Source organism: Misgurnus anguillicaudatus, chromosome 3 (genome assembly GCF_027580225.2).
Source record: "Misgurnus anguillicaudatus chromosome 3, ASM2758022v2, whole genome shotgun sequence".
NCBI classification, from domain to species: domain Eukaryota; kingdom Metazoa; phylum Chordata; class Actinopteri; order Cypriniformes; family Cobitidae; genus Misgurnus; species Misgurnus anguillicaudatus.
In genome coordinates this window covers 2,374,208-2,399,959 of record NC_073339.2, presented here as the reverse complement: position 1 = coordinate 2,399,959, position 25,752 = coordinate 2,374,208, and the positions used below count along the sequence as shown (strand labels likewise).

General features: G+C 36.6%; 3 protein-coding genes across 5 annotated transcripts; 1 reads left to right on the top strand and 2 right to left on the bottom strand.

Annotated features, from left to right (window-relative positions):
• The first annotated feature begins 185 nt into the window (after positions 1–185).
• LOC129445369 (uncharacterized) lies at positions 186–21,938 on the top strand. Its single transcript, XM_073860012.1, has 6 exons — positions 186–405; positions 501–801; positions 3,209–4,773; positions 19,823–20,086; positions 20,182–20,443; positions 20,810–21,938. Exons 1-6 carry the CDS (start codon positions 250–252, stop codon positions 21,511–21,513), a joined length of 3,252 nt encoding a protein of 1,083 aa, XP_073716113.1. The 5' UTR covers positions 186–249; the 3' UTR covers positions 21,514–21,938.
• Positions 4,796–15,169, bottom strand: LOC129445327 (uncharacterized). 3 transcript variants are annotated; one of them, XM_073866400.1, is made up of 4 exons: positions 10,409–10,679; positions 10,013–10,313; positions 8,214–9,416; positions 4,796–6,029 (listed from the first exon to the last, which is right to left on the bottom strand). In XM_073866400.1, exons 1-4 carry the CDS (start codon positions 10,562–10,564, stop codon positions 5,926–5,928), a joined length of 1,764 nt encoding a protein of 587 aa, XP_073722501.1. In that variant the 5' UTR covers positions 10,565–10,679; the 3' UTR covers positions 4,796–5,925. The 3 variants fall into 3 exon arrangements, with proteins under 3 accessions (XP_073722501.1, XP_073722502.1, XP_073722500.1); XM_073866401.1 differs by lacking the exons at positions 4,796–6,029; positions 10,013–10,313; positions 10,409–10,679 and adding exons at positions 14,414–14,759; positions 14,855–15,169 and having other exon boundaries at positions 8,032–9,416; XM_073866399.1 differs by lacking the exons at positions 4,796–6,029; positions 8,214–9,416; positions 10,013–10,313; positions 10,409–10,679 and adding exons at positions 12,189–14,001; positions 14,414–14,759; positions 14,855–15,154.
• Positions 16,879–19,171, bottom strand: LOC141363558 (uncharacterized). Its single transcript, XM_073866413.1, has 2 exons — positions 18,739–19,171; positions 16,879–18,327 (listed from the first exon to the last, which is right to left on the bottom strand). Exons 1-2 carry the CDS (start codon positions 19,112–19,114, stop codon positions 16,925–16,927), a joined length of 1,779 nt encoding a protein of 592 aa, XP_073722514.1. The 5' UTR covers positions 19,115–19,171; the 3' UTR covers positions 16,879–16,924.
• Positions 21,939–25,752: the final 3,814 nt, after the last annotated feature.

Genomic DNA, 25,752 nt, shown 5'->3' with positions numbered 1-25,752 from the left:
CAGCCTTTAACTAGGACATCATGAAGAAACATCAACCTTCTTGTGAAATGAATGGGATGAATGAAGTGTTGAGTGTCTTCTCTCTCCAGTACAGCAGGAGGCGCTCTGCAGCTATTTAGTCCGCCGATAAAGTCACTAAAGAAAGAAAGAGCTCGCGTGTGATGTGTTTGTGTATGCTCAGTGTTTTCTCTCTTGAGTGTTTTATTGAGTGTTTTAAACAGAGTCTTGTCTCTGTGTATTTTAGTGTTGATGATGATGGATGTGATGTGCTGTAAATCAGTAGGAACTGATCTGTCCATGCTGGATATTGATGATTTCATGACAGAAATCTCTCAGCTGAAGAAAGAGGTGGCGTTACTGGAGACAAAGCTGAGGTTAAGAGGAGATGAAGGACTGAAGAGAGAGGTTTGTACAGCTTAAACATCCTTTACCTGAATCAGACAACATCAAATCATTTCTAATCTTACTCTGTGTGTGTTTGTTGTGAATCTTCCACACAGGACTCCGAGCTCAGTCTGACTTTACTCTGTTATACTGAGTCAAAGCACACAGACGCTCAGGACACTACAGTGTGTGACAGTAATCAGGACTTACAGGATGATGAATCTACTGATCAAACCTCCACAGAGTCTCTGGATTCTGTCTGTAACGCTGGAGAACAGCAGCAGATCCTGCAGACCAAACTCAACATGTGTTCAGTCAAACTCATCGACTGCAAGAACCTCACGATGGAGATTAAAACAAAACCCACACCAGATGAATATGAAGACAATCATAATGTTCATGAGTTTATTCCGTCAGGCATGTCTCGTCCGTTATTTATTTTGTATTTGTAAAATTTTTAATCCAGTAACTTTTGCGGGCCCAAATTGTTAAAGGAAAACACCGCAGTTTTTTCATTATTTTGCTATGTTCTTACCTCAACTTAGACAAATTAATACAAACCTATTTTTTTTCAATGCGTGCACTTCATCTTTGCACAGCGCGTTGTGAATGTGTTAGCATTTAGCCTAGCCCCATTCATTCCTTAGGATCCAAACAGGGATGAATTTAGAAGTCACCAAACTCTTCCATGTTTTCCCTATTTAAAGACTATTTCATGAGTAGTAAATAAGTGTGGTGCCAGAAAATAAAACGTGGCCATTTTCTAAGCAGATAAAAAATGAGAACTATATTGTATGGTGGAAGAGCACTTAGTTTTCAGCACTTCGACCTCTGCGCGCAGTAACATCATCAGTGCTGCAAATTCAGTGCTCTTCGCCATAAAACATAGTTATCCACTTATAGATTATAAACTGTGTAGTAGTGTGTGGCTTTTAAACTTTTAAAAGTACACTTTTACAACTGAATACGCTAACTTAGTGCCTTATAGCTATAATATAATAAGTGGAAAATCTAGCTAAGTAAACATTTGTTTTATCTGATTAGTCGATTAACAGTCATTTGAGTACCATATTTTCCAACTATAAATCGCTCTGGAGTATAATTATTATCAGTCAAAAAATGTGTCATGAAGAGGAAAAACATATATAAGTCGCACTGGACTATAAGTCACATTTATTTAGAAAATGATTTCACAAAATCCAAGCCCAAGAAGAGACATTTAATCTGGACAGGCAAGTTATTCAAACAATAGCACACAGAACACTGGCTAAATAGATGTCCATTTGGGATGTAACGATTCAACCGTGTGTCCCATTAAAAATGCCTGTCTGAAATCGATTCTGAATCGCAAGGCTGCGATTCTTTGTTTAATGCACAGCTTGTACGTATACTAACACGTTTGGTCAGTAGGAAGTCCTTATCAATCTAAAATCATAACGAGTTTGAGTCGTTTATAACGTGCATTTAAAAAAGCAACACTCGTTAAACCAAATAATTTAAAATATTCTTTATTATCATGAAAATACCTGAAACAATTTAAAGAACAGTTATATAAATATTCCTGTAGACATTTTCCTGGAATTACTTCTTCTGTGGCACAAAGGGAGTTTCTGCACGGAAGCGCCCCCTGGAGTTCGGATGTGCCTGGATTTCACCGTAATTTAGGGATGCACCGATAGGATTTTTTTGGGCCGATACCGATTTAAACAGACAACTTATGGCCGATGCCGATATTAAACACATGTATACAATACTATACAGTTGGTCTATTAGCTAGCTTATTTCTGCATCAAATTATTTTTTACTAAACATGGATTGGATCTAATTAACATTCAACTGACCAACATAATAAGAGAGGCACAAATTAAGCTAAAACAAATATAATAAGACAGCATAACAACCTTCAAAGGTGGTTTTTGCTATTCAGCATTTATTTTATTAATAACATTAACTAATTTTTTACATATAATGGATTTCTTTATGCAGTTAATTAATAAACAATCGGTATCGGCCTTTCTCGTGCTATTGCCGATATGCCGATGGTTTCAAACCCATCAAAAATCGGCCGATAAATATCGGCGGCCGATACATCGGTGCATCACTACCGTAATTCATTCAAATTCATTCATTGAGAAAACGCGCATTTGCACGGTTAATCGTTACACCCCTAATGTCCATTTTAATGTAACATTAACGGTTATTCAGCTAACACAAAAGCATACAGAACATTCCTGGGAGGATGAATAGGCTACATTAACTTAACAGGCGTGTAGGCTTTAATAAGACACAAAAAGTCATTCTGACCATATATATAACAAAAAGCTTTACAATACGGTTGTATTACAAACATTAGTAGATCCATCAACTAACATGAAAAACAATGAACAATATAGTTTATCAACATGACTAATTCTTGTTACTGTTAGTTAATGTTAATAAAGTTATTCATGTTAGTTCACTGTACATTAATTAATGTAAACGGCTACAACGCATGATTTTATAAATGAGTAAGTAAAGGTTGAAATTAAAATGAAATGCTGTAGAAGTATATGTTCATTGTTAGTTCGTAATAGCTAATGCATTAACTAATTGTTAACAAAAACAACCTGATTGTAAAGGTTTTGTTATTTATCACTAGTTTGCCTTTATTCTATATAAAATATTTTTTAAAAATTTATTTATCTGATGTGCAATGACCCAGCTATAATAACAGGACTAAAAGCTGTATCCTTTCTTCTCCTGTCTCTGTGTGAATATAGAAAAATATTCTTCTTTGTGTAAATAAAAGTGAAAAGTGAATTTAATTGTTTCATGTTTCTTTCAGATGTAAAGAGTGAATTATGTGTGGATGAAGAAATGGCGTCCCCGACTTCCTGCATTGCCAATGAAGAGACATTGAGCTCACAGAGACATTCAGAGAGAAAACACACAGAACAGAAACTCTTCACCTGCACCAGATCTGAGATCAACTTTACTACCTTACAAGAGAAGAAACTTAATTCAGAAGAGGACACAGAGAAGAAGAAGCAGCAGCAGCAGAAGAAGCAGTTTCACTGTCAGCACTGTGGGAAGGTGTGTGGCTCTTCCTCTAATCTAAAGGCTCACATGAGGACACACAGTGGTGAAAAGCCTTTCCACTGCACTGAATGTGGCAATTACTTCACCACCAAACGAAGTCTTGATGGTCATAAGAGAATTCACACAGGAGAGAAACCATACAAGTGTCCTCACTGTGAGATGAGATTCTCAGAAAACAGCTGTTTGAAGAGTCATGTGCGTATACACACCAACGAGAGACCATATAAGTGCAGTCAATGTGACAAAGCCTTTAGGGATTCAGGTTGTCTAAAGTCACACAAAAAAACACACTCTGAAGAGAAACGCTATCGATGTTCACACTGTGACAAACGTTTCAGTCTAAAATCTAATCTGAATGTCCATGAAAGAATTCACACCGGAGAGAAACCTTACTTCTGCTCGATCTGTAAAAAGAGCTTCACTGCTCTGAGTGCTATTATTGTTCATGCGAGAATTCACACTGGAGAGAAACCTCATTACTGTAATCTCTGTGGGAAGAGTTTCACTCGACATGACAATTTTGTGAAACACACGAGAATTCATACAGGTGAAAACCCTTACAAATGTTCTCAGTGTGAGATGACGTTTACTGAGTTAGGTCACTTAAAAACCCATGAGAGAGATCACACAGGAGAAAAACCTTACTTCTGCTCAATCTGTAGAAAGAGCTTCCCTGATCCATCTCATGTGAAAGTTCATCAGAAAGTTCCTACTGGAGAAAAACCTCATCACTGTAGTGTTTGTGGAAAGAGTTTCAGTCGACATGACAGTTTGGTGAATCACCAGAGAACTCATACAGGTGAAAAACCTTACAAATGCTCTCATTGTGAGCAGACATTTGCTCTTTCAAAGACCCTAAGAGTCCATGAGAGAATTCACACTGGAGAGAAACCTTACGTCTGCTCGATCTGTGGAAAGAGCTTCTCAAGTCCATCTAATTTCAGACTTCATAAGAGAGTTCACACTGGAGAGAAACCTCATCACTGTAATGTTTGTGGGAAGAGTTTTAATCAACCTCAAATTTTAGTGAAACACCAGAGAATTCATACAGGTGAAAAACCTTACAAATGCTCTCAGTGTGAGAAGACGTTTGCTCGATCAGATGGCCTGAAGACCCATCAGAGAGTTCACACTGGAGAGAAACCTTATGTCTGCTCGATCTGTGGACAGAAATTCGCATATTCTGGACATTTCCATGCTCATCAGAGGAAACATACCGAAGAACAACCCAACAAACAGAAAAAAGTTCTAAAACGTTCCTTGAAAGTTACAAACGTTCCCAAAAATGCCAACATAAAAAGTGTCCAGTTTTCTTGACATTCTAAAGACGTTTTTGTGTTGTCTGAACGTTAGAGGAATTTTACATTCTACCATTTTCAAACATTATGACAATGTCATGTTTTAATGTTCACTCAATGTTTAAAACAACAACAGTTTATTATATTGACTTGTTTGCTTGTTTTGTAAATGATAGAGAAACATTGCATTTTATTATTTTAAAACTGGTATAAAACATTATTTCTGAATGTTCAGTAAAAATATTGCTGTAGAAAACACAATTCAGTTATTAGGTTTAGATGTTGATGATTTGTTTCAGTTAAAGTCAACATTATGGTGATCGGTGTTTGTTTTAGTTGGACTCTTGACCCTTGGTTTTTTGCTTGATAGCTTTAAAATAAAGGCTGAAATAAGGTTAAAAAACCACACAGTAAACATTTCTTCAACAACAAAAAAAGTACTGAATCTTGTAGGGGTGGTTTTCCCAGACAGGGATTATCTTAAACCAGGACTAAGCCGTAGTTTAATTAGGAAATATAACTAGTTTTAACAAACATGCCTTACTTAAAACAGTACTCATGTGTATTTTGAGGCAAAACAAAAGGCACTGATGTATTGTAAGATATGTCGGTGCAGATTGTTTTCAGTTTGGACAGTTCTTAAAAATGTTTTAGTCTAGGACTAGTCTAATCCCTGTCCAGGAAATCGCCATGCAAGAGTTGGGAATTTGCTACAAAAAGATGTAAAAAACCATTTTACCCACTTGTTCACATGAAATGATATATTGATTTAACTTTTGTAAGACACTTTTTGTTGTGTAAAGGCAATATGCAAGGGAGGGTCAACGTCATGAATATTGATGTGATTCACACCTGGAGATAAAGACCCCACCCCTTAATGCCTCAATGAGTTGTGCAAGAAAAAAAAATTAAAGGAGACTTAAACAGAATTATTTTGCTTGTAGTTTAATAACAAAAAAGTGTACAATCAAATCTAAATAATAAGTGTCAAATGTACATTTTGTAGTACACATACATTTTAGCAGACAACTTTCTGTCAGTTTGGAAAACAGTTTCTGAAGATACAAGTGAACATCACATGACTGGCAATTCCAAAGCCTTTATCCAAGCAATGCTAAGAAACTGGAACTTTGAGTGATACACAACAGAGCTTTGCTATGAGCCGTTACATAAACTTCATGAGGTTTATGTTACCATATAACTTAAGTCCAAAAAGTGCGAATATGTTTTTCCACTTCATTGTTTTGTACTGAGGAGAGTGATACAGACCTGTAAGAAAGTTGCAGCTGTTGGCATATATTGTCCACAGAACTAACTACCACATAAGCTTACATACATAACTGATGGGTAAATATCACTGATAGCACTAAATTTAGATAAACTATAATGTACATAAACTACATTCAGAACTTGAGATAAACATCTGCAGTGCTAAGTTATATAAAAAGCTATTTTTTGATGCCCAGATTGATTGTTTATAGCTTCTGTTTTAACATCCAGCAAAGACCAGCATACACTGGAAGCTGGTTTAAGGTGGGAGTAGCTGGTCTAAGCTGGTTCTCGCAGCCTGGCAAAGCTGGTGGGTCAGCTGGTCTTCCAGCCTGATAAGCTAAGTCCACCTAGACCAGCTTAAAAAGTGACCAAAACGCAGCTAGACCAGCATAAAAAAATGACGAAAACACAGCTAGAGCAGCTTGCTACACCAACAATACCAGCTAAAACCAGCTCACCAGCTTATGCTGATCTTAGCTGGATTTTTTAGAAGGGTGTATAAAGTTTATTATCCAAACACGCAGTAAAGTCTTTAAATCTGATAAAACTTTATGCTTTGTTTGTCACTGTTTGAACTGTTCGCCTAGTCATTTCCAAGTAAATAGAGGGTACCACCTGTGGGCATGACCTCATTACAGATAATGAGGTCAGCCAGGAAAAACTGTACTCTCTTTACTTCAATAGAGATTATACAAACGGGCAATATTATAATTAGCTTGTTTAAAAGTAGGCATTTCAGGCTTTCTTTGGATATGTATATCATGTTTGTGTGACGAGTATTCGCGGAGTTTCAATTGATTTTTGTAACGACAGCTGGCGGAGACAGAGATGTCTGAATGCGCACCCTCTTTATTTTCTTTATTTAACAAAAAAACAAAGATTTGTTGTTATTGTGAATATAAACAAATTAAAGAAGACCCTTTACAGGGTCTTTCAAATTATGTATAACACGTACGTGTATAACTATTAATGGAGGAGTATTTTAAGTGGATTCTGCTTTGATGACAAGAAAATACGTCAAACCGCAGCGCGGGATTTTTGGACCCCAGAGTGTTTTAAAATGATGTGAAGATATGTAATATAGACAGGTGTGTTTAACAATAAACTTTATATCCAAAATGAGTCTGATGCTCAGATCCAATTTTTTGTTTTACTGTTCCCATTGCGTGGCTAAAATCAGACAGCTGTGTGAACGGTTTGTGGTCCTGAACTGCATCGCATGCACAAAACAACGTTACAATAACGTTACATAGACTACATATGGAGCTGCGCAGACCAGCCATGTTTTATATAAAGAGACATATAAAACATTCTGGGAGGAGGGCCTGAGGACTGGAATTGGGAACCACTGCTATAGATAAATGTAGAACTTCCACACATGGACATCCAGTTTGAGTGATAGTATGACGGCTATAAGGCTGAGTTTAGGCACAGAATGACCTGTAAAGGCCATAGGTCATACCATCTTTAGTCCAACCTTTCTCCAAGGACTGGTTGTTTGGGAAGTGTAATAAAAACATTATAAATAGTGCTTTCTCACAGAAAGCACAATTATATTTATGTGGCAGGAAGTAATTGTTTCACTGGTGATTTTAACATTGAGAAACAAGCTTATTTCTTAAGACTGAAGAATTTACTGCAATTACTTCAATATTTGGGATGATAAATAATGATTAGTGTCTGATTAATAAGTATTCACAAGTATTCACATTGGATTCGCTAGACGAGAGGTTAATGTTCTTATTTTTATGAAAAGCTCAGACTCATCTAGACAGCGCTGGTCACTTGCTGCATCTCAATTCATCCAGCTGTGGGTCAAACAGAAATTGCGTGTTGCGTTAATCGCGCGTTCATAAAATTAGTGCCGTTAAAATGAATTTGCGTTAACGCGTTATAAACGCGTTTATTTTGACAGCCCTACTAACTATATATTATTGAAAAGCTCCAGGAATGTAGTTTTCATATTTTTTAGCAGTATTAATGATGCAGTGACATAAAGTCTAGTGTGACTAAATACCAGTGTTGTTCTTTAATAACCGCATTGTTCTGTTTTGCATTTTCTAGGCTGAAAAAGCAAAGGGACCCAATTATAACACTAAAACATCAAACAACAACAAGTCACATTTTCATGCTATGACCCCTTTAAGAAAGCTGACTGAGCACATTTGTAAGATTTTTCACCTGTATGAGTTCTCTGGTGTGACACTAAAGTGTAATGTTGATTAAAACTCTTCCCACAAACATTACAGTGATGAGGTTTCTCTCCAGTGTGAACTCTCTTATGTACTGTAACTTGAGATGAAGTAGTGAAGCTCTTTCCACAGATCGAGCAGACGTAAGGTTTCTCTCCAGTGTGAAATCTCTGGTGGGCTTTTAAGGAAGTTAAATGAGCAAATGACTTCTCACACTGAAAGCATTTGAAAGGTTTTTCACCTGTATGAGTTCTCAGATGATTCACTAAATGGTGATGTTGATTAAAACTCTTCTTACAAACACTACAGTGATGAGGTTTATCTCCTGTGTGAACTCTCTGATGGGTCCTCAGGCCATCTAATCGAGTAAACGTCTTCTCACACTGAGAGCATTTGAAAGGTTTTTCACCTGTATGAATTCTCTGGTGTGCCACTAAATGGTGACGTTGATTAAAACTCTTCTTACAAACACTACAGTGATGAGGTTTCTCTCCAGTGTGAACTCTCTGATGGACTTTAAAAGTACTTGGATCAGAGAAGCACTTTCCACAGTGAGAGCAGAAGTAAGGTTTCTCTCCAGTGTGAATTCTCTTGTGGCGTTTCAGATAAGATTTGTGACCAAAACTTTTATTACAGTGTGAACATTGATAGCGTTTCTCTCCAGAGTGAATATTCTGGTGCAATTTTAATGAATCTGAATCCCTAAAGGCTTTGTCACATTCACTGCACTGATACGGTCTCTTAGTGGTGTGTAAAAGCACATGTTTTTTCAGATAAGGTTTGTGGCTGAATCTCTTCTCACAGTGAGGACACTCGTATGGTTTTTCTCCTGTGTGAATTCTCTGATGAACATCAAGAGTTCCTTTGGTGCTGAAGGAATAGCCACATTCAGTGCAGTAGAAAGATTTTTCACCACTGTGTGTCCTCATATGAACCTTTAGCTGAGATAAGAAAAAATCCTTCCCACACTGCTCACAATCAAACTTCTTCTTCTCTCTGTGCGCTTTCGAATAATGACGTCTATTCTCTTGTAAGGTAGTAAAGCTGATCTCAGATCTGGTGCATGTGAAGAGTTTCTGTTCTGTGTGTTGTCTCTCTAAATGTCTCTGTGAGCTCAATGTCTCTCCACCGGTGATGCAGGAAAGAGTCGAGGACGTTATTTCTTCATCCAAACATAATTCACTCTTCACATCTGAAAGAAACATGAAACATGAATTGTATATTTACCCAGAGACATAAGTCTGTATCATTTTTTGTTAATTTTTGATTAGAATAAAGATGAACATAACTAGTGATCAAAAAATGGGTAATTTATACTACGCTGTGCCATTTCATGGTAGTAACTTTAAAAAAAGTTACAACTTCCATTTAACCGATTCATTTAATTATAAAAATTTGGCTTATAAAACCATAAGAAAAATTATTGGTCAAGCTCAGTCAGGATACTATGAAGTAATGATTTTACCAGATTTTTCACATGTTATATAGGCCATATATGGTGAACATCACCAGTGAAAAACAAAACATTTAATGAAAGAAGCAGACAAATGTGCCATTCCCTGACAAATCATGAACAATGTCTAATCTAATCTTCTAGGAAAGTATCAAATAAATACAAAAATGATATGGTGACACACAAAAAGAACCTGTTGCTTAAAAAAGATGTCATAATCTCCTTTTTTGGCTTTTGGTTAGTGAGCTTGTGACTCAGAACACCATTTTATAAAACAGATACTCACATGACAGTTAAATATTGTACAAAAATCTGCAATGATTGAGGAGACATACCTGAAAGAATTAAATCATGACCATCATTATGATTGTCTTCATATTCATCTGCTGTGGGTTCAGTTTTGATATTCATCATGTTCGTGCAGTCTATGAGTTTAACTGAACACATGTTGAGTTTGGTCTGCAGGATCTGCTGCTGTTCTCCAGCGTTACAGACAGAATCCAGAGACTCTGTGGAGGTTTGATCAGTAGATTCATCATCCTGTAAGTCCTGATTACTGTCACACACTGTAGTGTCCTGAGCGTCTGTGTGCTTTGACTCAGTATAACAGAGTAAAGTCAGACTGAGCTCGGAGTCCTGTGTGGAAGATTCACAACAAACACACACAGAGTAAGATTAGAAATGATTTGATGTTGTCTGATTCAGGTAAAGGATGTTTAAGCTGTACAAACCTCTCTCTTCAGTCCTTCATCTCCTCTTAACCTCAGCTTTGTCTCCAGTAACGCCACCTCTTTCTTCAGCTGAGAGATTTCTGTGATGAAATCATCAATATCCAGCATGGACAGATCAGTTCCTACTGATTTACAGCACATCTCATCTCTCATCATTAACACTAAAATACACAGAGACAAGACTCTGTTTACACTCAATAAAACATTCAAGAGAGAAAAACACTGAAGATACACAAACACATCACTCGCGAGCTCTTTCTTTAGTGGGTTTATTGGCGGACTAAAGAGCTGCAGAGCGCCTCCTGCTGTACTGGAGAGAGAAGAAGCTCACTTCATTCATTTGTCAGTCATTACACAAGAAACTTGATGTTTCTTCATAGTGTGTGGTTAATACGCAGCCGTTGAGTGGATGGAAAAAATATAAATTTAAAGGGATTATGTCACGAGACTTTTAAGATGTAAAATATACATTTTCTGGTGTCCCCAGAGTTCATATGTAATGTTTTAGCTCAAAATACTATTAAGATAATTTATTATAACATGTTAAAATTGACACTTTGTAGGTGTGAGCAAAATTGTGTAGTTTGGGGTGTGTCCAAGAGAATGGTTTACCAAAATTAAGTCTTTTTCACATTTTCTAGGTTGATAGAAGCACTGGGAAACCAATTATAGCACTTAAACTGAAGTCTGATTTTCATGACATGGCCCCTTTAAACTTAAACTCATTTCTTTAAACAAGCATTCACCTAATTCAGCTCCTAAACACAACTTATATATTTCTGTTTCCACGTTTAACTTTGGTACTTTAAATCTTAGAAATGTCAAGTGAAATGTCCCCTTTAAGGTGTAAAATAAGTCTTCTGTGTGCCCAGAGTGATGTTTTAGCTCAAAATACCCCATAGATCACGGGTCTTTTAACGTTTTTCGAGGGAGATTTTTTTAATTGCCACTTTAATTGCAAAAATGTTTTTTGATGTGTCCCTTTAAATGCAAATGAGCCAATGAAATGCAAACACTGATCTCGTACTTTAATTGCTGTAGGTTTACCTAAATAATAGTTAGTTTTAGTAATGTTATGTCTGACACATCTATGCTCTGATGCTTGCTTTAAACTTGTAAATTCCTTGCAATGAACCATTGTTTCAGAGCTTGTGTCTCTAGTCACACACTGGTTCACTCCTGTAGTGAATAGAGGTGGGCAAAAAAATAGATTTCTCGATTAATCGTTGTTTACGTGGTCGATTCAAAATCGATTCTCAAAGGCCACAAATCAACTTTTTTCCATATGTATTTCCGCAAACATTGAACGTAAGATTAACGTTAATCTAATTACTAGTCTTCTCCACTCGACTGTTCTGACTTTTTTCAGCATACATTTTTCATCTTGCATCAAAATTGTATTGTATTTAACATAATTGTATGCATTTGAAAATTAGAGATGGGTTCCAGTTTAAAGTACCCAAGCGTGCCTAAAATACAAGAGTTTAATATACAGGTTTGTGGCTCTTAATTTCTTTTTATTAATTACCCTTGAAAACTTATGTTCACTGTTCATTTTTTAATGTAGTATTTGTATTAAATCTATATTCATTGAGTTGAATCAAATATAAAAATCTATCAGAGAAATTATAATAAAATAATATTATTATTATATAAAAATATTATATATAATTATTATAAAATTATATTCCTCAATAAAAGCTACATTTTTTAATACCCTCCTACAAATTGTCCAAGCCTTTTCCAGTTGCCCTCTGCAACATTATTCAAGTACATCCAGTTACCAACACACCCTTTTATAAATACAGAAATGTCCAGCCCACCAAATACATATAATAAGTTGCAGAGTACAGCTAAATATTCACAGACACACACAGACAAAAAAAATTGATTATCAAGGTGAATACACCGCGGTCACACTTCACTTTGAGCATGCAAGTATTTGTCAGACGTTGCTGTGGGGAGTGGGCAGGGAGCAGCTCATCAATAGTTGGATAGTGCAGAATAAGTGGCGGTATTATTGTAATAAGACTCGCTACCTACATCACAAAACAAGGAAATCTGAATGACATTATTTTTCAGATGCTTGCAGAGAACAGATTACAGAAACAAAGTTAATAGGTTGAAAGAAGCACTGGGGAATTATAACACTTAAACATGGAAAAGTCTTTTTTCAAACTATGACCCCTTTAAGGAAGCTGACTGAGCACATTTGTAAGATTTTTCACGTGCATGAATTTTCTGGTGTTGCACTAAATTGTCATGTCGACTGAAACTCTTCCCACAGACATTACAGTGATGAGGTTTCTCTCCAGTATGAACTTTCTCATGAACTCTGACTTGAGATGAAGTAACGAAGCCTTTTCCACAGATGGAGCAGACGTAAGGTCTCTCTCCAGTGTGAAGTCTCTGATGGGCTTTTAAAGAAGTTGAATGAGCAAATGACTTCTCACACTGAGAGCATTTGAAAGGTTTTTCACCTGTATGAGTTCTCTGGTGTCTCACTAAACTTTCACTTTCATTAAAAGTCTTCCCACAAACACTGCAGAGGTAAGGTTTCTCTCCCGTATGAAGTCTCTGATGGGTCCTCAGACCACCTAATTGAGCAAACGTCTTCTCACACTGAGAGCATTTGTAAGGTCTTTCACCTGTATGAGTTCTCTGGTGTGACACTAAACCGCCACGTCGACTGAAACTCCTCCCACAAACATTACAGTGATAAGGTTTCTCTCCAGTGTGAACTCTCTCATGAACTATGACTTCAGATCGAGTAGTGAAGCTCTCTCTACAGATCAAGCAGTGATAAGGTTTCTCTTCAGGGTGAACTCTCTGATGGGCTTTAAAAGAAGCTGAATGAGCAAACGTCTTATTACATTGAGAGCATTTGTAAGGTTTTTCACCTGTATGAATTCTCTGGTGTGACACTAAAGTGCCACGTTGATGAAAACTCTTCCCACAAACATTACAGTGATGATGTTTTTCTCTAGTGTGAATCCTCTCATGGACTATCAGATTAGATTTATAACAGAAACATTTATCACATTGTGAACATTGAAAGAGTTTTTTCTCAGAGTGAATATTCTGATGGGATTTTAATGAACCTGAATTCTTAAAGGTTTTTTCACATTGACTGCACTGATACGGTCTCTCATTGATGTGTAAAAGCACATGTGCCTTCAGATTATGTTTGCAGATAAATCTCATGTCACAGTGAGTACACTTGTATGGTTTTTCTCTTGTGTGAATTCTCTTATGAGCAACAAGATTTTGTTTGGTGCTGAAATATTTGCCACATTCAGTGCAGTGGAAAGGCTTGTGTGTCCACATGTGAACTTTTAGCTGAGATAAGAAGACAAAATTCTTCCCACATTGCTGACAGTGAAACTTTTTCTTCTTCTCTCTGTGCACTTGTGAATGAAGTTTCTTCTCTTTTAAGGTAGTAAAGCTGATCTTAGATCTGCTGCGGGTGAAGAGTTTCTGTTCTGGGTGTTTTCTCTTTAAATGTCTCTGTGAGCTCAATGTCTCTCCACCGGTGATGCAGGAAAGAGTCGAGGACGTTATTTCTCCATTCAAACATAATTCACTCCTAACATCTGAAAGAAACATGAAACAATTAAATTCACTTTTCACTTTTATTTACACAAATGATGAATTGAGATTCTGTATCTTGAGGCCACATATGGTGGACATCACCAATGAACAACAAAACATTGAATTAAAGCAGCAGTCAAATGTGCCATTCCCTGAGAAATCATGAACAATGTCTAACAAAATCTTCTAAAAATGTATAAAATAAATAAACACAAAATCGTTAATAAAATTAAACATACATCATTACTATACTGCATTATATGGTGACACACAAAAAGTACCTGTTGCTCAAAAATATTTTAGACCTCATTTTTTGGGTTAGTGAGCTTATGACTCCAAAACCCCATTTTATAAAACAGATACTCACATGACAGTTAAATATTATAAAAACCTACTATGATTGAAGAGACATACCTGAAAGAATAAAATGATGACCATCATTGTGTTTGTCTTCATATTCATCTGCTGTGGATTCAGTTTTTATTTCAGTAGGTTCTGTTTTTATTTCTGTGGGTTCAGTATTTATCTTCATCATGAGGTTCCTGCAGTCGATCGGTTTGACTGAACACATGTTGAGTTTGGTCTGCAGGATCTGCTGCTGTTCTCCAGCGTTACAGACAGAATCCAGAGACTCTGTGGAGGTTTGATCAGTAGATTCATCATCCTGTAAGTCCTGATTACTGTCACACACTGTAGTGTCCTGAGCGTCTGTGTGCTTTGACTCAGTATAACAGAGTAAAGTCAGACTGAGCTCGGAGTCCTGTGTGGAAGATTCACAACAAACACACACAGAGTAAGATTAGAAATGATTTGATGTTGTCTGATTCAGGTAAAGGATGTTTAAGCTGTACAAACCTCTCTCTTCAGTCCTTCATCTCCTCTTAACCTCAGCTTTGTCTCCAGTAACGCCACCTCTTTCTTCAGCTGAGAGATTTCTGTGATGAAATCATCAATATCCAGCATGGACAGATCAGTTCCTACTGATTTACAGCACATCACATCCATCATCAACACTAAAATACACAGAGACAAGACTCTGTTTAAAACACTCAAGAGAGAAAAACACTGAGGATACACAAACACATCACACGCGAGCTCTTTCTTTCTTTCTTTCTTTAGTGGGTTTATTGGCGGACTAAAGAGCTGCAGAGCGCCTCCTGCTGTACTGGAGAGAGAAGACGCTCAAAACTTCATTCATCTCTCATTCATTACACAAGAAAGTTGATGTTTCTTTATGGTGTGTGGTTAATACGCAGCTGTTGAGGGGACCGAAAAAAATCTAATTTTAAAGTGGCCATGTCACAAGACTTTTAAGATGTAAAATAAATGTTTGGTGTCCCCAGAGTACACATGTGAAGTTTAAGCTCAAAATACCCCATAGATCAGGTGTCTTTTAACATTCTTCGAGGGAGGTTTTTTAATTGCCACTTTAATTGCAAAATTTTTTTGGGTGTGCCCTCTTAAATGCAAATGAGCCGAAAAAAAACAAACACTGATCGCCATAATGTTCATTGTAAAACAAAACTAAACTTTAAGGAGCTTAGGTACTTCAATTGCTGTAGGTTTACCTAAATAATAGTTATGTCTGACACATCTATGCTCTGATGCTTGCTTTAAACTTGTAAATTCCCTGCAATAAACCATTGTTTCAGAGCTTGTGTCACTAGTCACACACTGGTTCACTCCTGTAGTGAACGACATGAATGCTTTGATAGCCCAATATGCCGTTGACTGGTTTGAAACTTGGCAGATTAATTTTTCATACAAGTTAAGACAAACCATTGAGAAGTTTCTAAACCATTTTGTGTACTCCAGCATCATTTGTTCCATGCGAGGGAATATTCTCCAAAGCTGGTGAAATTGTTCACAAAAAATATATTAAATTATAATAAAAGAATAATATTATTATATTAAAAAAATCATATATTATAATTATTATGAAATTATGTTCCTCAATAAAAACTACAACATTTAATGAATACCCTCCGCCAAATTGTCCAAGCCCTTTCCAGTTGCCCCCTGCCACATTATACAAGTACATCCAGTTACACAGCACCCTTTTATAAATATTAAATATTGATATAAATATTCACACACACATCTCAGACTCAATATTTTATTATCAAGGTGAATACATAAGAATCTGTGAAATTTACATGAATGGGTTTGAACACGGTGTCAAATCTTTGACCGCCTGGTGCCTAAATAGGACGGTAACATTATTGGATTTAATGGTTGTCAGCTTCGTTGCTTTATATTTCCTTTTGCTAGCAGATGGTGCTGTGCATTTTCTCTTTGAATGAAGCTTTGATTAAAAAATATTTTGATACAACTGTATCTGAATGCAATAATGCTTTGAAACGCTTTATTTGGCCATCACTAGTTCTTGTGTGTGTGCTGGGTTTATAATGAATAAAAATTGGGTGATATTACAATGCTAGATAGAAGCTGTGTGACATCTACTATTTTCAGAACTATAAAAAACATTAAAAAAGTTTAACCTACTGAGTCAAATACGGACATTATGAAACTAATCAATGGTGATGGTCAACAAAAGAAAGTTTCACGCTGCAATGCATGCCAGGTATCAACATAGTACTAAACTAAAGCCGCGATCACACTAGACTTTGAGCATGCAAGTATTTGTCAGATGTTGCTCTGGGGAGTGGGCGGGGAGCAGCTCATCAATACTTGGATAGTGCAGATAAAGTGGCGGTATTATTGTAATAAGACTCGCTACCTACATCACAAAACAAGGAAATCTGAATGACATTATTTTTCAGATGCTTGCAGAGAACAGATTACAGAAACAAAGTTACTGGGTTGATCTTTTTCACATTTTCTAAATTGAAAGAAGCATTGGGGAATTATAGCACTTAAACATGGAAAAAGTCAGATTTCACATTATGACCCCTTTAAGGAAGCTTACTGAGCACATTTGTAAGATTTTTCACGTGCATGAATTTTCTGGTGTTTCACTAATTTGTCATGTTGCTTGAAACTCCTCTCACAGACATTACAGTGATGAGGTTTCTCTACAGTGTGAACTTTCTCATGAGCTCTGACTTTAGATGAAGTAGTGAAGTCTTTTCCACAGATGGAGCAGACATAAGGTCTCTCTCCAGTGTGAAGTCTCTGATGTGCTTTTAAGGTAGATAAATGAGCAAACGACTTCCCACACTGAGAGCATTTGTAAGGTTTTTCACCTGTATGAGTTCTCAGGTGTCTCGCTAAATGTTCACTTTGATTAAAACTCTTTCCACAAACGCTGCAGTGATGAGGTTTCTCTCCAGAGTGAATTCTCATATGGGTCCTCAGACCACTTGATCGAGCAAACGTCTTCTCACACTGAGAGCATTTATAAGGTCTTTCACCTGTATGAAATCTCTGGTGTGACACTAAAAAGCCACGTCGACTGAAACTCTTCCCACAAACATTACAGTGATAAGGTTTCTCTCCAGCGTGAAGTCTCTCATGAACTATGACTTCATATCGAGTAGTGAAGCTCTCTCCACAGATCAAGCAGTGATGAGGTTCTTCTCCAGTGTGAAGTCTCTCGTGGGCATTTAAAGAAGCTGAATAAGTAAACGTCTTCTTACACTGAGAGCATCTGTAAGGTCTTTCAACTGTATGAAGTTTCTGGTGTGACAATAAAGTTCCAAGTTCCTGAAAACTCCTTCCACAAACACTGCAGTGATGAGGTTTCTCTCCAGTGTGAATCCTCTCATGGACTATCAGATTAGATTTGTGACTGAAACTTTGATCACATTGTGAACACTGAAAGAGTTTTTCCTCCGAGTGAATTTTCTGATGCGATTTTAATGAACCTGAATCCTTAAAGGTTTTTCCACATTCACTGCACTGATACGGTCCCTCATTGGTGTGTAAAAGCATATGTGCCTTCAAATTAGGTCCGTGGCTGAATATCATCTCACACTGAGGACACTCGTATGGTTTCTCTCCTGTGTGAATTCTCTTATGAACATCAAGATTTAGTTTGGTGCTGAAATATTTGCCACATTCAGTGCAGTAGAAAGGCTTTACTTCACTGTGTGTCCTCATGTGAACTTTTAGCTGAGATAAAAAGTCAAAATCCTTCCTACAGTGCTGACAGTGAAACTGCTTCTTCTTCTCTCTGTGATCTTCTGAAAGAATTATCTTCTCTTGAAAAGTATTAAAGCTGATCTCAGATCTGGTGCAGCTGAAGAGTTTCTCTTCTGTGTGTTTTCTCTCTAAATGTCTCTGTGAGCTCAATGTCTCTTCACCGGTGATGCAGGAAAGAGTCGAGGACGTTATTTCTCCATCCACACATAATTCACTCCTCACATCTGAAAGAAACATGAAACAATTAAATTCACTTTTATTTACACAAATGATGAATTGAGATTCTGTATCTTAGGGCCACATGTGCTGGACATCACCAATGAACAACACATTTTTTTTTTTATTAAAGAAGCAGTCATATCTGCCATTTCCTGACAAGTTATAAACAATGTCTAACCAAGTCTTCTAAAAATGTATAAAATAAATAAACACAAATTCGTTAATACGAAATTACTATGCATTATGGTGAAACACAAAAAGTTGCTCAAAAAGATGTCATAATCTTTTAAGATTTTAGTCCTTATTTTTTGGGTTAGTGAGCTTATGACTTCAAAACCCTATTTTATAAAAAAGATACTCACACGACAGTTATACTGTAAAAACTACTGTAACTTACTATGATTGAGGAGACATACCTGAAATAATAAATTCATGTCCATCATTATGATTGTCTTCAAATTCATCTGTAGGTTCAGTTTTTATTTCTGTAGGTTCAGTTTTTATTTCTGTAGGTTCAGTTTTTATTTCGGTGGGTTCAGTTTTTATTTCGGTGGGTTCAGTTTTTATTTCTGTAGTTTCAGTTTTGATCTTCATCATGAGGTTCCTGCAGTCGATGAGTTTGACTGAACACATGTTGAGTTTGGTCTGCAGGATCTGCTGCTGTTCTCCAGCGTTACAGACAGAATCCAGAGACTCTGTGGAGGTTTGATCAGTAGATTCCTCATCCTGTAAGCCCTGATCAGTTCCTGATTTACAGCACATAAAATCCATAATCGACACTAAAATACACATAGACAAGACTCTGTTTACAATCAATAAAACACTCAAGAGAGAAAAAGACTGAAGATACACAAACACATCACACGCGAGCTCGTTCTTTCTTTCTTTAGTGGGTTTATCGGTGGAGTAAAGAGCTGCAGAGCGCCTCCTGCTGTACTGGAGAGAGAAGACGCTCAAAACGTCATGCATTTTTGCGTTCTGCTCTTCTTATGTAGATTTTTAAGTTAAAAAAGACAGTTTTTTATTTATGATTATTTATAATTTAATTAATTATTTTTTTCTATATGTTTTTTGCCAAAAATGTGATGATATGCTGTAAACTTGTTGTGTTAGCAGCTGTTTGGATTTTTGATGGTGGGCATTTTGGGAAGAAAATCCAGGCCCGTTTTTACTCCCAGTCCATCGCTGCTTACAATGATCACAAAGATCAGTTGAATGCTTTTATATAATATGATGTGTGCTATTTAATTTACTGTGGTGTATTTTTAATCTGGTCATAAACGTCTCTATCAATCTCGACCTTGCCATTAATTAATAATTATTTAATTATTTTCTATACAATGTCCTATCTTTATGACTTTAAAGGCTTGATATTTTTGTTTTTATTTTATCTTTCTCAACTTTCTTGTGTAATGAGAGATGAATAAAGTGTTGAACGTCTTCTCTCTCCAGTACAGCAGGAGGCGCTCTGCAGCTCTTTAGTCCGCCGATAAACCCACTAAAGAAAGAAAGCTCGCGTGTGATGTGTTTGTGTATCCTCAGTGTTTTTCTCTCTTGAGTGTTTTATTGAGTGTAAACAGAGTCTTGTCTCTGTGTATTTTAGTGTTAATGATGAGAAATGAGATGTGCTGTAAATCAGTAGGAACTGATCTGTCCATGCTGGATATTGATGATTTCATCACAGAAATCTCTCAGCTGAAGAAAGAGGTGGCGTTACTGGAGACAAAGCTGAGGTTAAGAGGAGATGAAGGACTGAAGAGAGAGGTTTGTACAGCTTTAACATCCTTTACCTGAATCAGACAACATGAAATCATTTCTAATCTTACTCTGTGTGTGTTTGTTGTGAATCTTCCACACAGGACTCCGAGCTCAGTCTGACTTTACTCTGTTATACTGAGTCAAAGCACACAGACGCTCAGGACACTACAGTGTGTGACAGTAATCAGGACTTACAGGATGAGGAATCTACTGATCAAACCTCCACAGAGTCTCTGGATTCTGTCTGTAACGCTGGAGAACAGCAGCAGATCCTGCAGACCAAACTCAAGATGGAGGTAAAAACTGAACCTGTAGAAGAGGAAGATCACACTGATGATGATAATGATGATTTTATTCCTTCAGGTATGTTTTCTCCATATTTTGTAATTTAAGTAAATGTTGAAATGTTTAATTCTTGTGAGTTTATTTCAGTTTGATGAATTATAAGTTATAATTATTGGTGATTAAACTTTTTGGAGCATTAATAACATGGGGTTATAATGGAGGTATAACATCATTCCTATCATTAGATTTTGTCATTTTAAAGTCCCAGCCCATAGCACTGGTGGTGATCTCAAATGACGTTCTATTGACACCAATGAACAAACTCTCACATATATTTGTTTCAACTGTCACATGAAGCTATAACAGGACTGACAACTGTTTAGTGGTTCTGTGTGAATATAGAAAAAGACTGAACGTTATTGAATACTGTTGTTTTTCTTTCAGATGTAAAGAGTGAATTATGTTTGGATGGAGAAATAACGTCCTCGACTCTTTCCTGCATCACCGGTGGAGAGACATTGAGCTCACAGAGACATTTAGAGAGACAACACACAGAACAGAAACTCTTCACCTGCATAAGATCTGAAATCAGCTTTACTACCTTACAAGAGAAGAAACTTCACATGAGGATGCACAATAATGAAAAGTCTTTCTACTGCAGTGAATGTGGCAAATATTTAAGCAGCAAACACTCTCTTGATGGTCATAAGAGAGTTCACACTGGAGAGAAACCTCATCACTGTAATGTTTGTGGGAAGAGTTTTAATTGTCGCAGCACTTTAGTAAAGCACCAGAGAATTCATACAGGTGAAAAACCTTACAAATGCTCTCAGTGTGAGAAGACGTTTACTCGATCCGACATCCTGAAGGTCCATGAGAGAATTCACACTGGAGAGAAACCTTACGTCTGCTCTCAATGTGGAAAAAGCTTCACTGATCTATCTCGTTTCAGGGTTCATCAGAGAATTCACACTGGAGAGAAACCTTATCACTGTAGTGTTTGTGGGAAGAGTTTCAGTCGACATTACAGTTTAGCAAAGCACCAGAGAACTCATTCAGGGGAAAGACCTTACAAATGCTCTCAGTGTGAGAAGACGTTTACTCAGGCATGTCACTTAAAAGCCCATCAGAGTAAAGCACATTCATAAAACATATTACTCTGAAATCATCATAGCATTTCAATCTGTGAAAGTCAAACCCGGAGTGCTTTAGAGGTCAATCTCACATTTCCTTTCCATAGGAAAGACCGGGAGAATTCCGGTGGTCTGGTCTGTTTTTTTGCCACGAGGGCCGGTGTTGTCATGCCACCGAGTTGAAGGTGTCACGGCTAGTCCGTGTCGTGTGTGTCTCCGATTACGTCACCTTTCGTGGACTGATTGCTCATCTCACCTGTTCCTTGTTTAGTCTTTGTGTATTTATACTGCTGTCTGTGTCACACTTGTCGCCGGAAGATTGTCATTACAACCCTGTCTGTTTCCTGTGTCACGTTTGGATGTTCCTGTGTTTGCTTACCTGTTACTCCTCGTGTTTTGATTTCCAGTGTTATCATTAAATGTTATTTATTTTTTCCAAACTCTGCGTTTGTGTCCTCACTCTCCTTCCGTGTCATGAGAGAAGGTTGCTGTCCCTAGGCTGCCAGTTCTTATCCAGCACCACTTGCAAAATTTATTCTCAAGTTGATTGTGTCCTGAGTCCTGACCACTTACTGGAAGAATTCTTGCATAGGGTCTATTAACATCTAAAACGAATGGAAAACGCAGGACAAACTGCTTTCTTCTTCTTTTCAAAGCCCTCGAGCTGTGAGCATGTGTTTTGTATCAGACGTGTCTATATTTAAGCGTGCTTGCCGTTTGTCTAGATTTAAAAAATAAACTTGAACTCGACTTGACACGAGTTGAACTCTAAAAGGAAAATTATCTGCAAATTGTTTTAAAAATCTAAGTCATAGATGTAACAAAGAATCGTCTATGAGTCATTCACAGTCTATTGCAAGAGTAACAAAATTCTATTTGATGCAAAACAGATTATTGGAAAAAAGTAAGTTTCATATGGCTCAAGTAAAACAAAATGTTAAAAGTCCGTTATTTGTTCTTTTTTTGACACAAGGTAGGCCTACCTTACATAATTTGGAAATATACATGATCAAGTACTAAAAAATTAAGATAGGGATTTTTATTTTTCTATCTGTTTCCCTTGTATACTAAATAAATCTTGCTTGTATATTCTATATAAAGGGTTTCCAAACTTTTTAAATCTCAAGATCCACCATTTTTTCAAAATTAAAAATATTGTTCCTTTCAGTAGTTTTACATAGGTTTACTTGAATAATTTTTGAACACCTTATGGTAGGGCTGCATGATTATGGGTAAAATAATTGCTTTAGGCTACCGTACTTGCACTGAATTGGAAATTATATTTTGTAAAAAATACAATCAATTGAACGGCTGCAGAGAACAGTGCACTATTGCAAAGTTATGTACACTACTGAGGATTTAACAATATTATTTTAATATAGTCATTTGTGAACTAAAGTGGGTCGGTCTAAGGCATGAAACTCCAGGGCTGAAAATGAGTCCCACTCCAGCCCTGAGCCAGTGATTTCTGCTGAAATCGGGAGAAAACATTGAATCAATGTTAAAAATTTTTTAAAAAAAAATTCATTGTATGAATCAATGTCACATTTGCACACTACATTAATGTTGAAAGTATTGGGAAAAAAAAGAAAGAACAATTATGGTGATCAGTATTTGCTTTATCTGGGCTTTTGACATTTGCCTAGTTTATTCTTTTTCAGTGCTTGTGTTTGTTTATATAAGAACACATGTGCACTGATCAAAAAGGGCAATTTTTTAACGTTAATTTGTTGGTGGTTGTTTTTATAACGGGTGTTAAATTGGAATTACATTATGCTGTTTTTGGTGTTAATTCTTTTGTGACATTATAAATCTTCTGCTTTGCAAATGCTGACATCATTACTTGTGATACAGACCTCAACAAAGCTGGGAGTAATGGACGAGTTTAGTACTATTTTGTTACCCAGCATGCATTGCAGCATGAAGCTTACTTCTGACTGTCGCACCATTGTTGAGTTCCATACACTGAATTTTATCATTCATAAGAATATTACAGCCATAAAACTGCTGCCATCTAACACTGTAGCATCACACAACATTTACACATCATTAACACAAAACACTATTTATACACATTAAATTGACTGATCCCGTAAGATCTTGGCTTTCTTTGCAACAACAAATGCATTTTAAAACACTGTTACAACAGCCAACGAAAACTAAATGTTAAAACCCAAGAGTGAAGAGCCCAACTAAAGCAAGCACTGATCACCATAATGGTGGTTTGTTGAAATTTCAATATTTTTAAATATATTAATGGAGTGTGCGAAAGTTATATTGATTCAATGCAACACATTTTGCGAATCAATAGCTTTTTACATTGATTAGAGGTTATTGCTTGTGATCTGGGTACCCATGCAGTGGATGGTGCAATATTAGTTCAGTGTGTTTTGTTAGAAATGCCAGTACACATCAACAATCAATATCTTTCATATGTGTTTTAAAGAAATAATTACATTCAGACATGCAAGCTGTCATGTGACTCATGTCAGCATTTTAAAAGAATGCACACTATGTCTAATGTTTGCATATTCAGAGAGATGTTGATGTATTTTGGTATGTTTACCACTGGGGTAAACTATATTTATCATGCCTTTTAAAAATCTTTTGAGTTGAGTTATAGTGTTTATGACTGCTATTTTGGGAAAAAAAAGTTAATTTCCTAGATGTTCTAGATCCCTTAAATATTATATTTTACAGTATACCTGGTTTTCAATGTAACAGATTAAGGGCTCTTCAGAAAACACATTTCAATGTTATCAATAGGAAGTATTTTGATGAATGTCTGTTTAGTGTCAGATGGTCCTTTGCCATTTAAAAGGCTTCTCAGTTTTCAGAAAAAGAGAAACAAAACTGCAATTGTTCCCGGGTTTCAGTATGTGGGAGAGCATTGCTAGAGTATGAATATATTGTATACTGGTGTGCCTCATATGTCCTGAAAAGTAAAGCTGCTGGCTTTTGATTGCCCACTGGTGGCTGGATGCAGTACAAGTCATAAACCCTGCTCTCTCCATATACATACAAACAAACAAACCAAATTAAAAAAGTAATTACAGTTCCAATGAAATTTTTTCAAAAGATGTTTTTGGTCCTTTAAGTTAGTTGCTATCACACTGATATATGTGCAGGTGTTCATTTTTGTAAGACGTTTAATTTTAACTAGTAATTTGATGCTATATAAACGGGGCATGCTTGATTGACATTTGTGATTGACAATGTCTCTGAGTGGACTGTCTGAGCTTTGAGGGAAGATTGAATATGTAAATAACTATAAATTTTCAAACCAACACGGTTTTTTACTGTAATGTTAAATGTGGGCTTTATAAGTTAATTAATAAATGTTATTCGCTTAAATAACACCTAACGTTAAATACAACAAACAGCATGAACTAAACACATACAAACACGGAAAAACAATGAAAGATTTAACTTGGTGAAAGTGAAAGCGTAAAGGGCTTAACTAAAGCAAACACTGATCACCATAATGTTGGTTTGTTGAAATGTCTATATTTTTCAATCTTAATGGAGGGTGCAAACCTGATATTGATTTAATGGGATTGACATTGACAAATTAAAATGTTTAACATCATTTTATTGGTTGCTTGCTATCTGGGCATACAGAGGGAACATCTTTTGCTCATTTCTCCTCTACTTCTTTTCCTTCTAAATTGGGCACCTGATGGTTCTGACCATTTCCTGTCCATCTCTATGTTTATTTAACTCTGTAATAAACAGATTTCCCATCCCCCAACATGGTCACTCATGACCAGCAGTCAAGACTAAACCAACTCACCTTGGTGAGCACATAATCGTTGTATTTTTTTTATTAGCCATTCAGAAATTCAACAAAAATGTGCAGAAACTATACGCTTGTATTTATGTTATTATGAATAAAATGTGCAATATTTGGAAGAAAGTCGAGGTGTGACTGATTTTAGCCCACTTATTCAATTTTTCCACAATTCAGTGGATCCCCTATCCCCCCCCCCCCCCACTCTCTTCCTATTTCTGGCATGGCACCTGAGTCTGTCCCAAAATACGACTCCGCTGCGCCCTTGTGGACTCGCGTGTTTTATGCTACCTCCCACAACACTGTTTTCTACCTGCTGGCTATTAAAACAGATGTTTTACACAAAAAAAGAAAATATGTCACATCTTTAACTTCCGCGTTTGAAACTAAGATGGATAAAAAGATAAAAGTTCTGATGCGTCAAGGACCCCCAAGGTCTGCACTACATGATGTCATCATTTATG

Coding starts and splice junctions, on each gene's coding strand:
- LOC129445369 (XM_073860012.1), top strand. CDS start 250: ATGATGATGGATGTGATGTGCTGTAAATCAGTAGGAACTGATCTGTCC. Junction 406..500: donor ATGAAGGACTGAAGAGAGAG/GTTTGTACAGCT, acceptor TCTTCCACACAG/GACTCCGAGCTCAGTCTGAC. Junction 20,444..20,809: donor TGATGATTTTATTCCTTCAG/GTATGTTTTCTC, acceptor TTTTTCTTTCAG/ATGTAAAGAGTGAATTATGT.
- LOC129445327 (XM_073866399.1), bottom strand. CDS start 15,007: ATGATGGATGTGATGTGCTGTAAATCAGTAGGAACTGATCTGTCCATG. Junction 14,760..14,854: donor ATGAAGGACTGAAGAGAGAG/GTTTGTACAGCT, acceptor TCTTCCACACAG/GACTCCGAGCTCAGTCTGAC. Junction 14,002..14,413: donor TCATCATTTTATTCTTTCAG/GTATGTCTCTTC, acceptor TGTTTCTTTCAG/ATGTTAGGAGTGAATTATGT.
- LOC141363558 (XM_073866413.1), bottom strand. CDS start 19,114: ATGTGTATTTTAGTGTCGATTATGGATTTTATGTGCTGTAAATCAGGA. Junction 18,328..18,738: donor ACATGAATTTATTATTTCAG/GTATGTCTCCTC, acceptor TGTTTCTTTCAG/ATGTGAGGAGTGAATTATGT.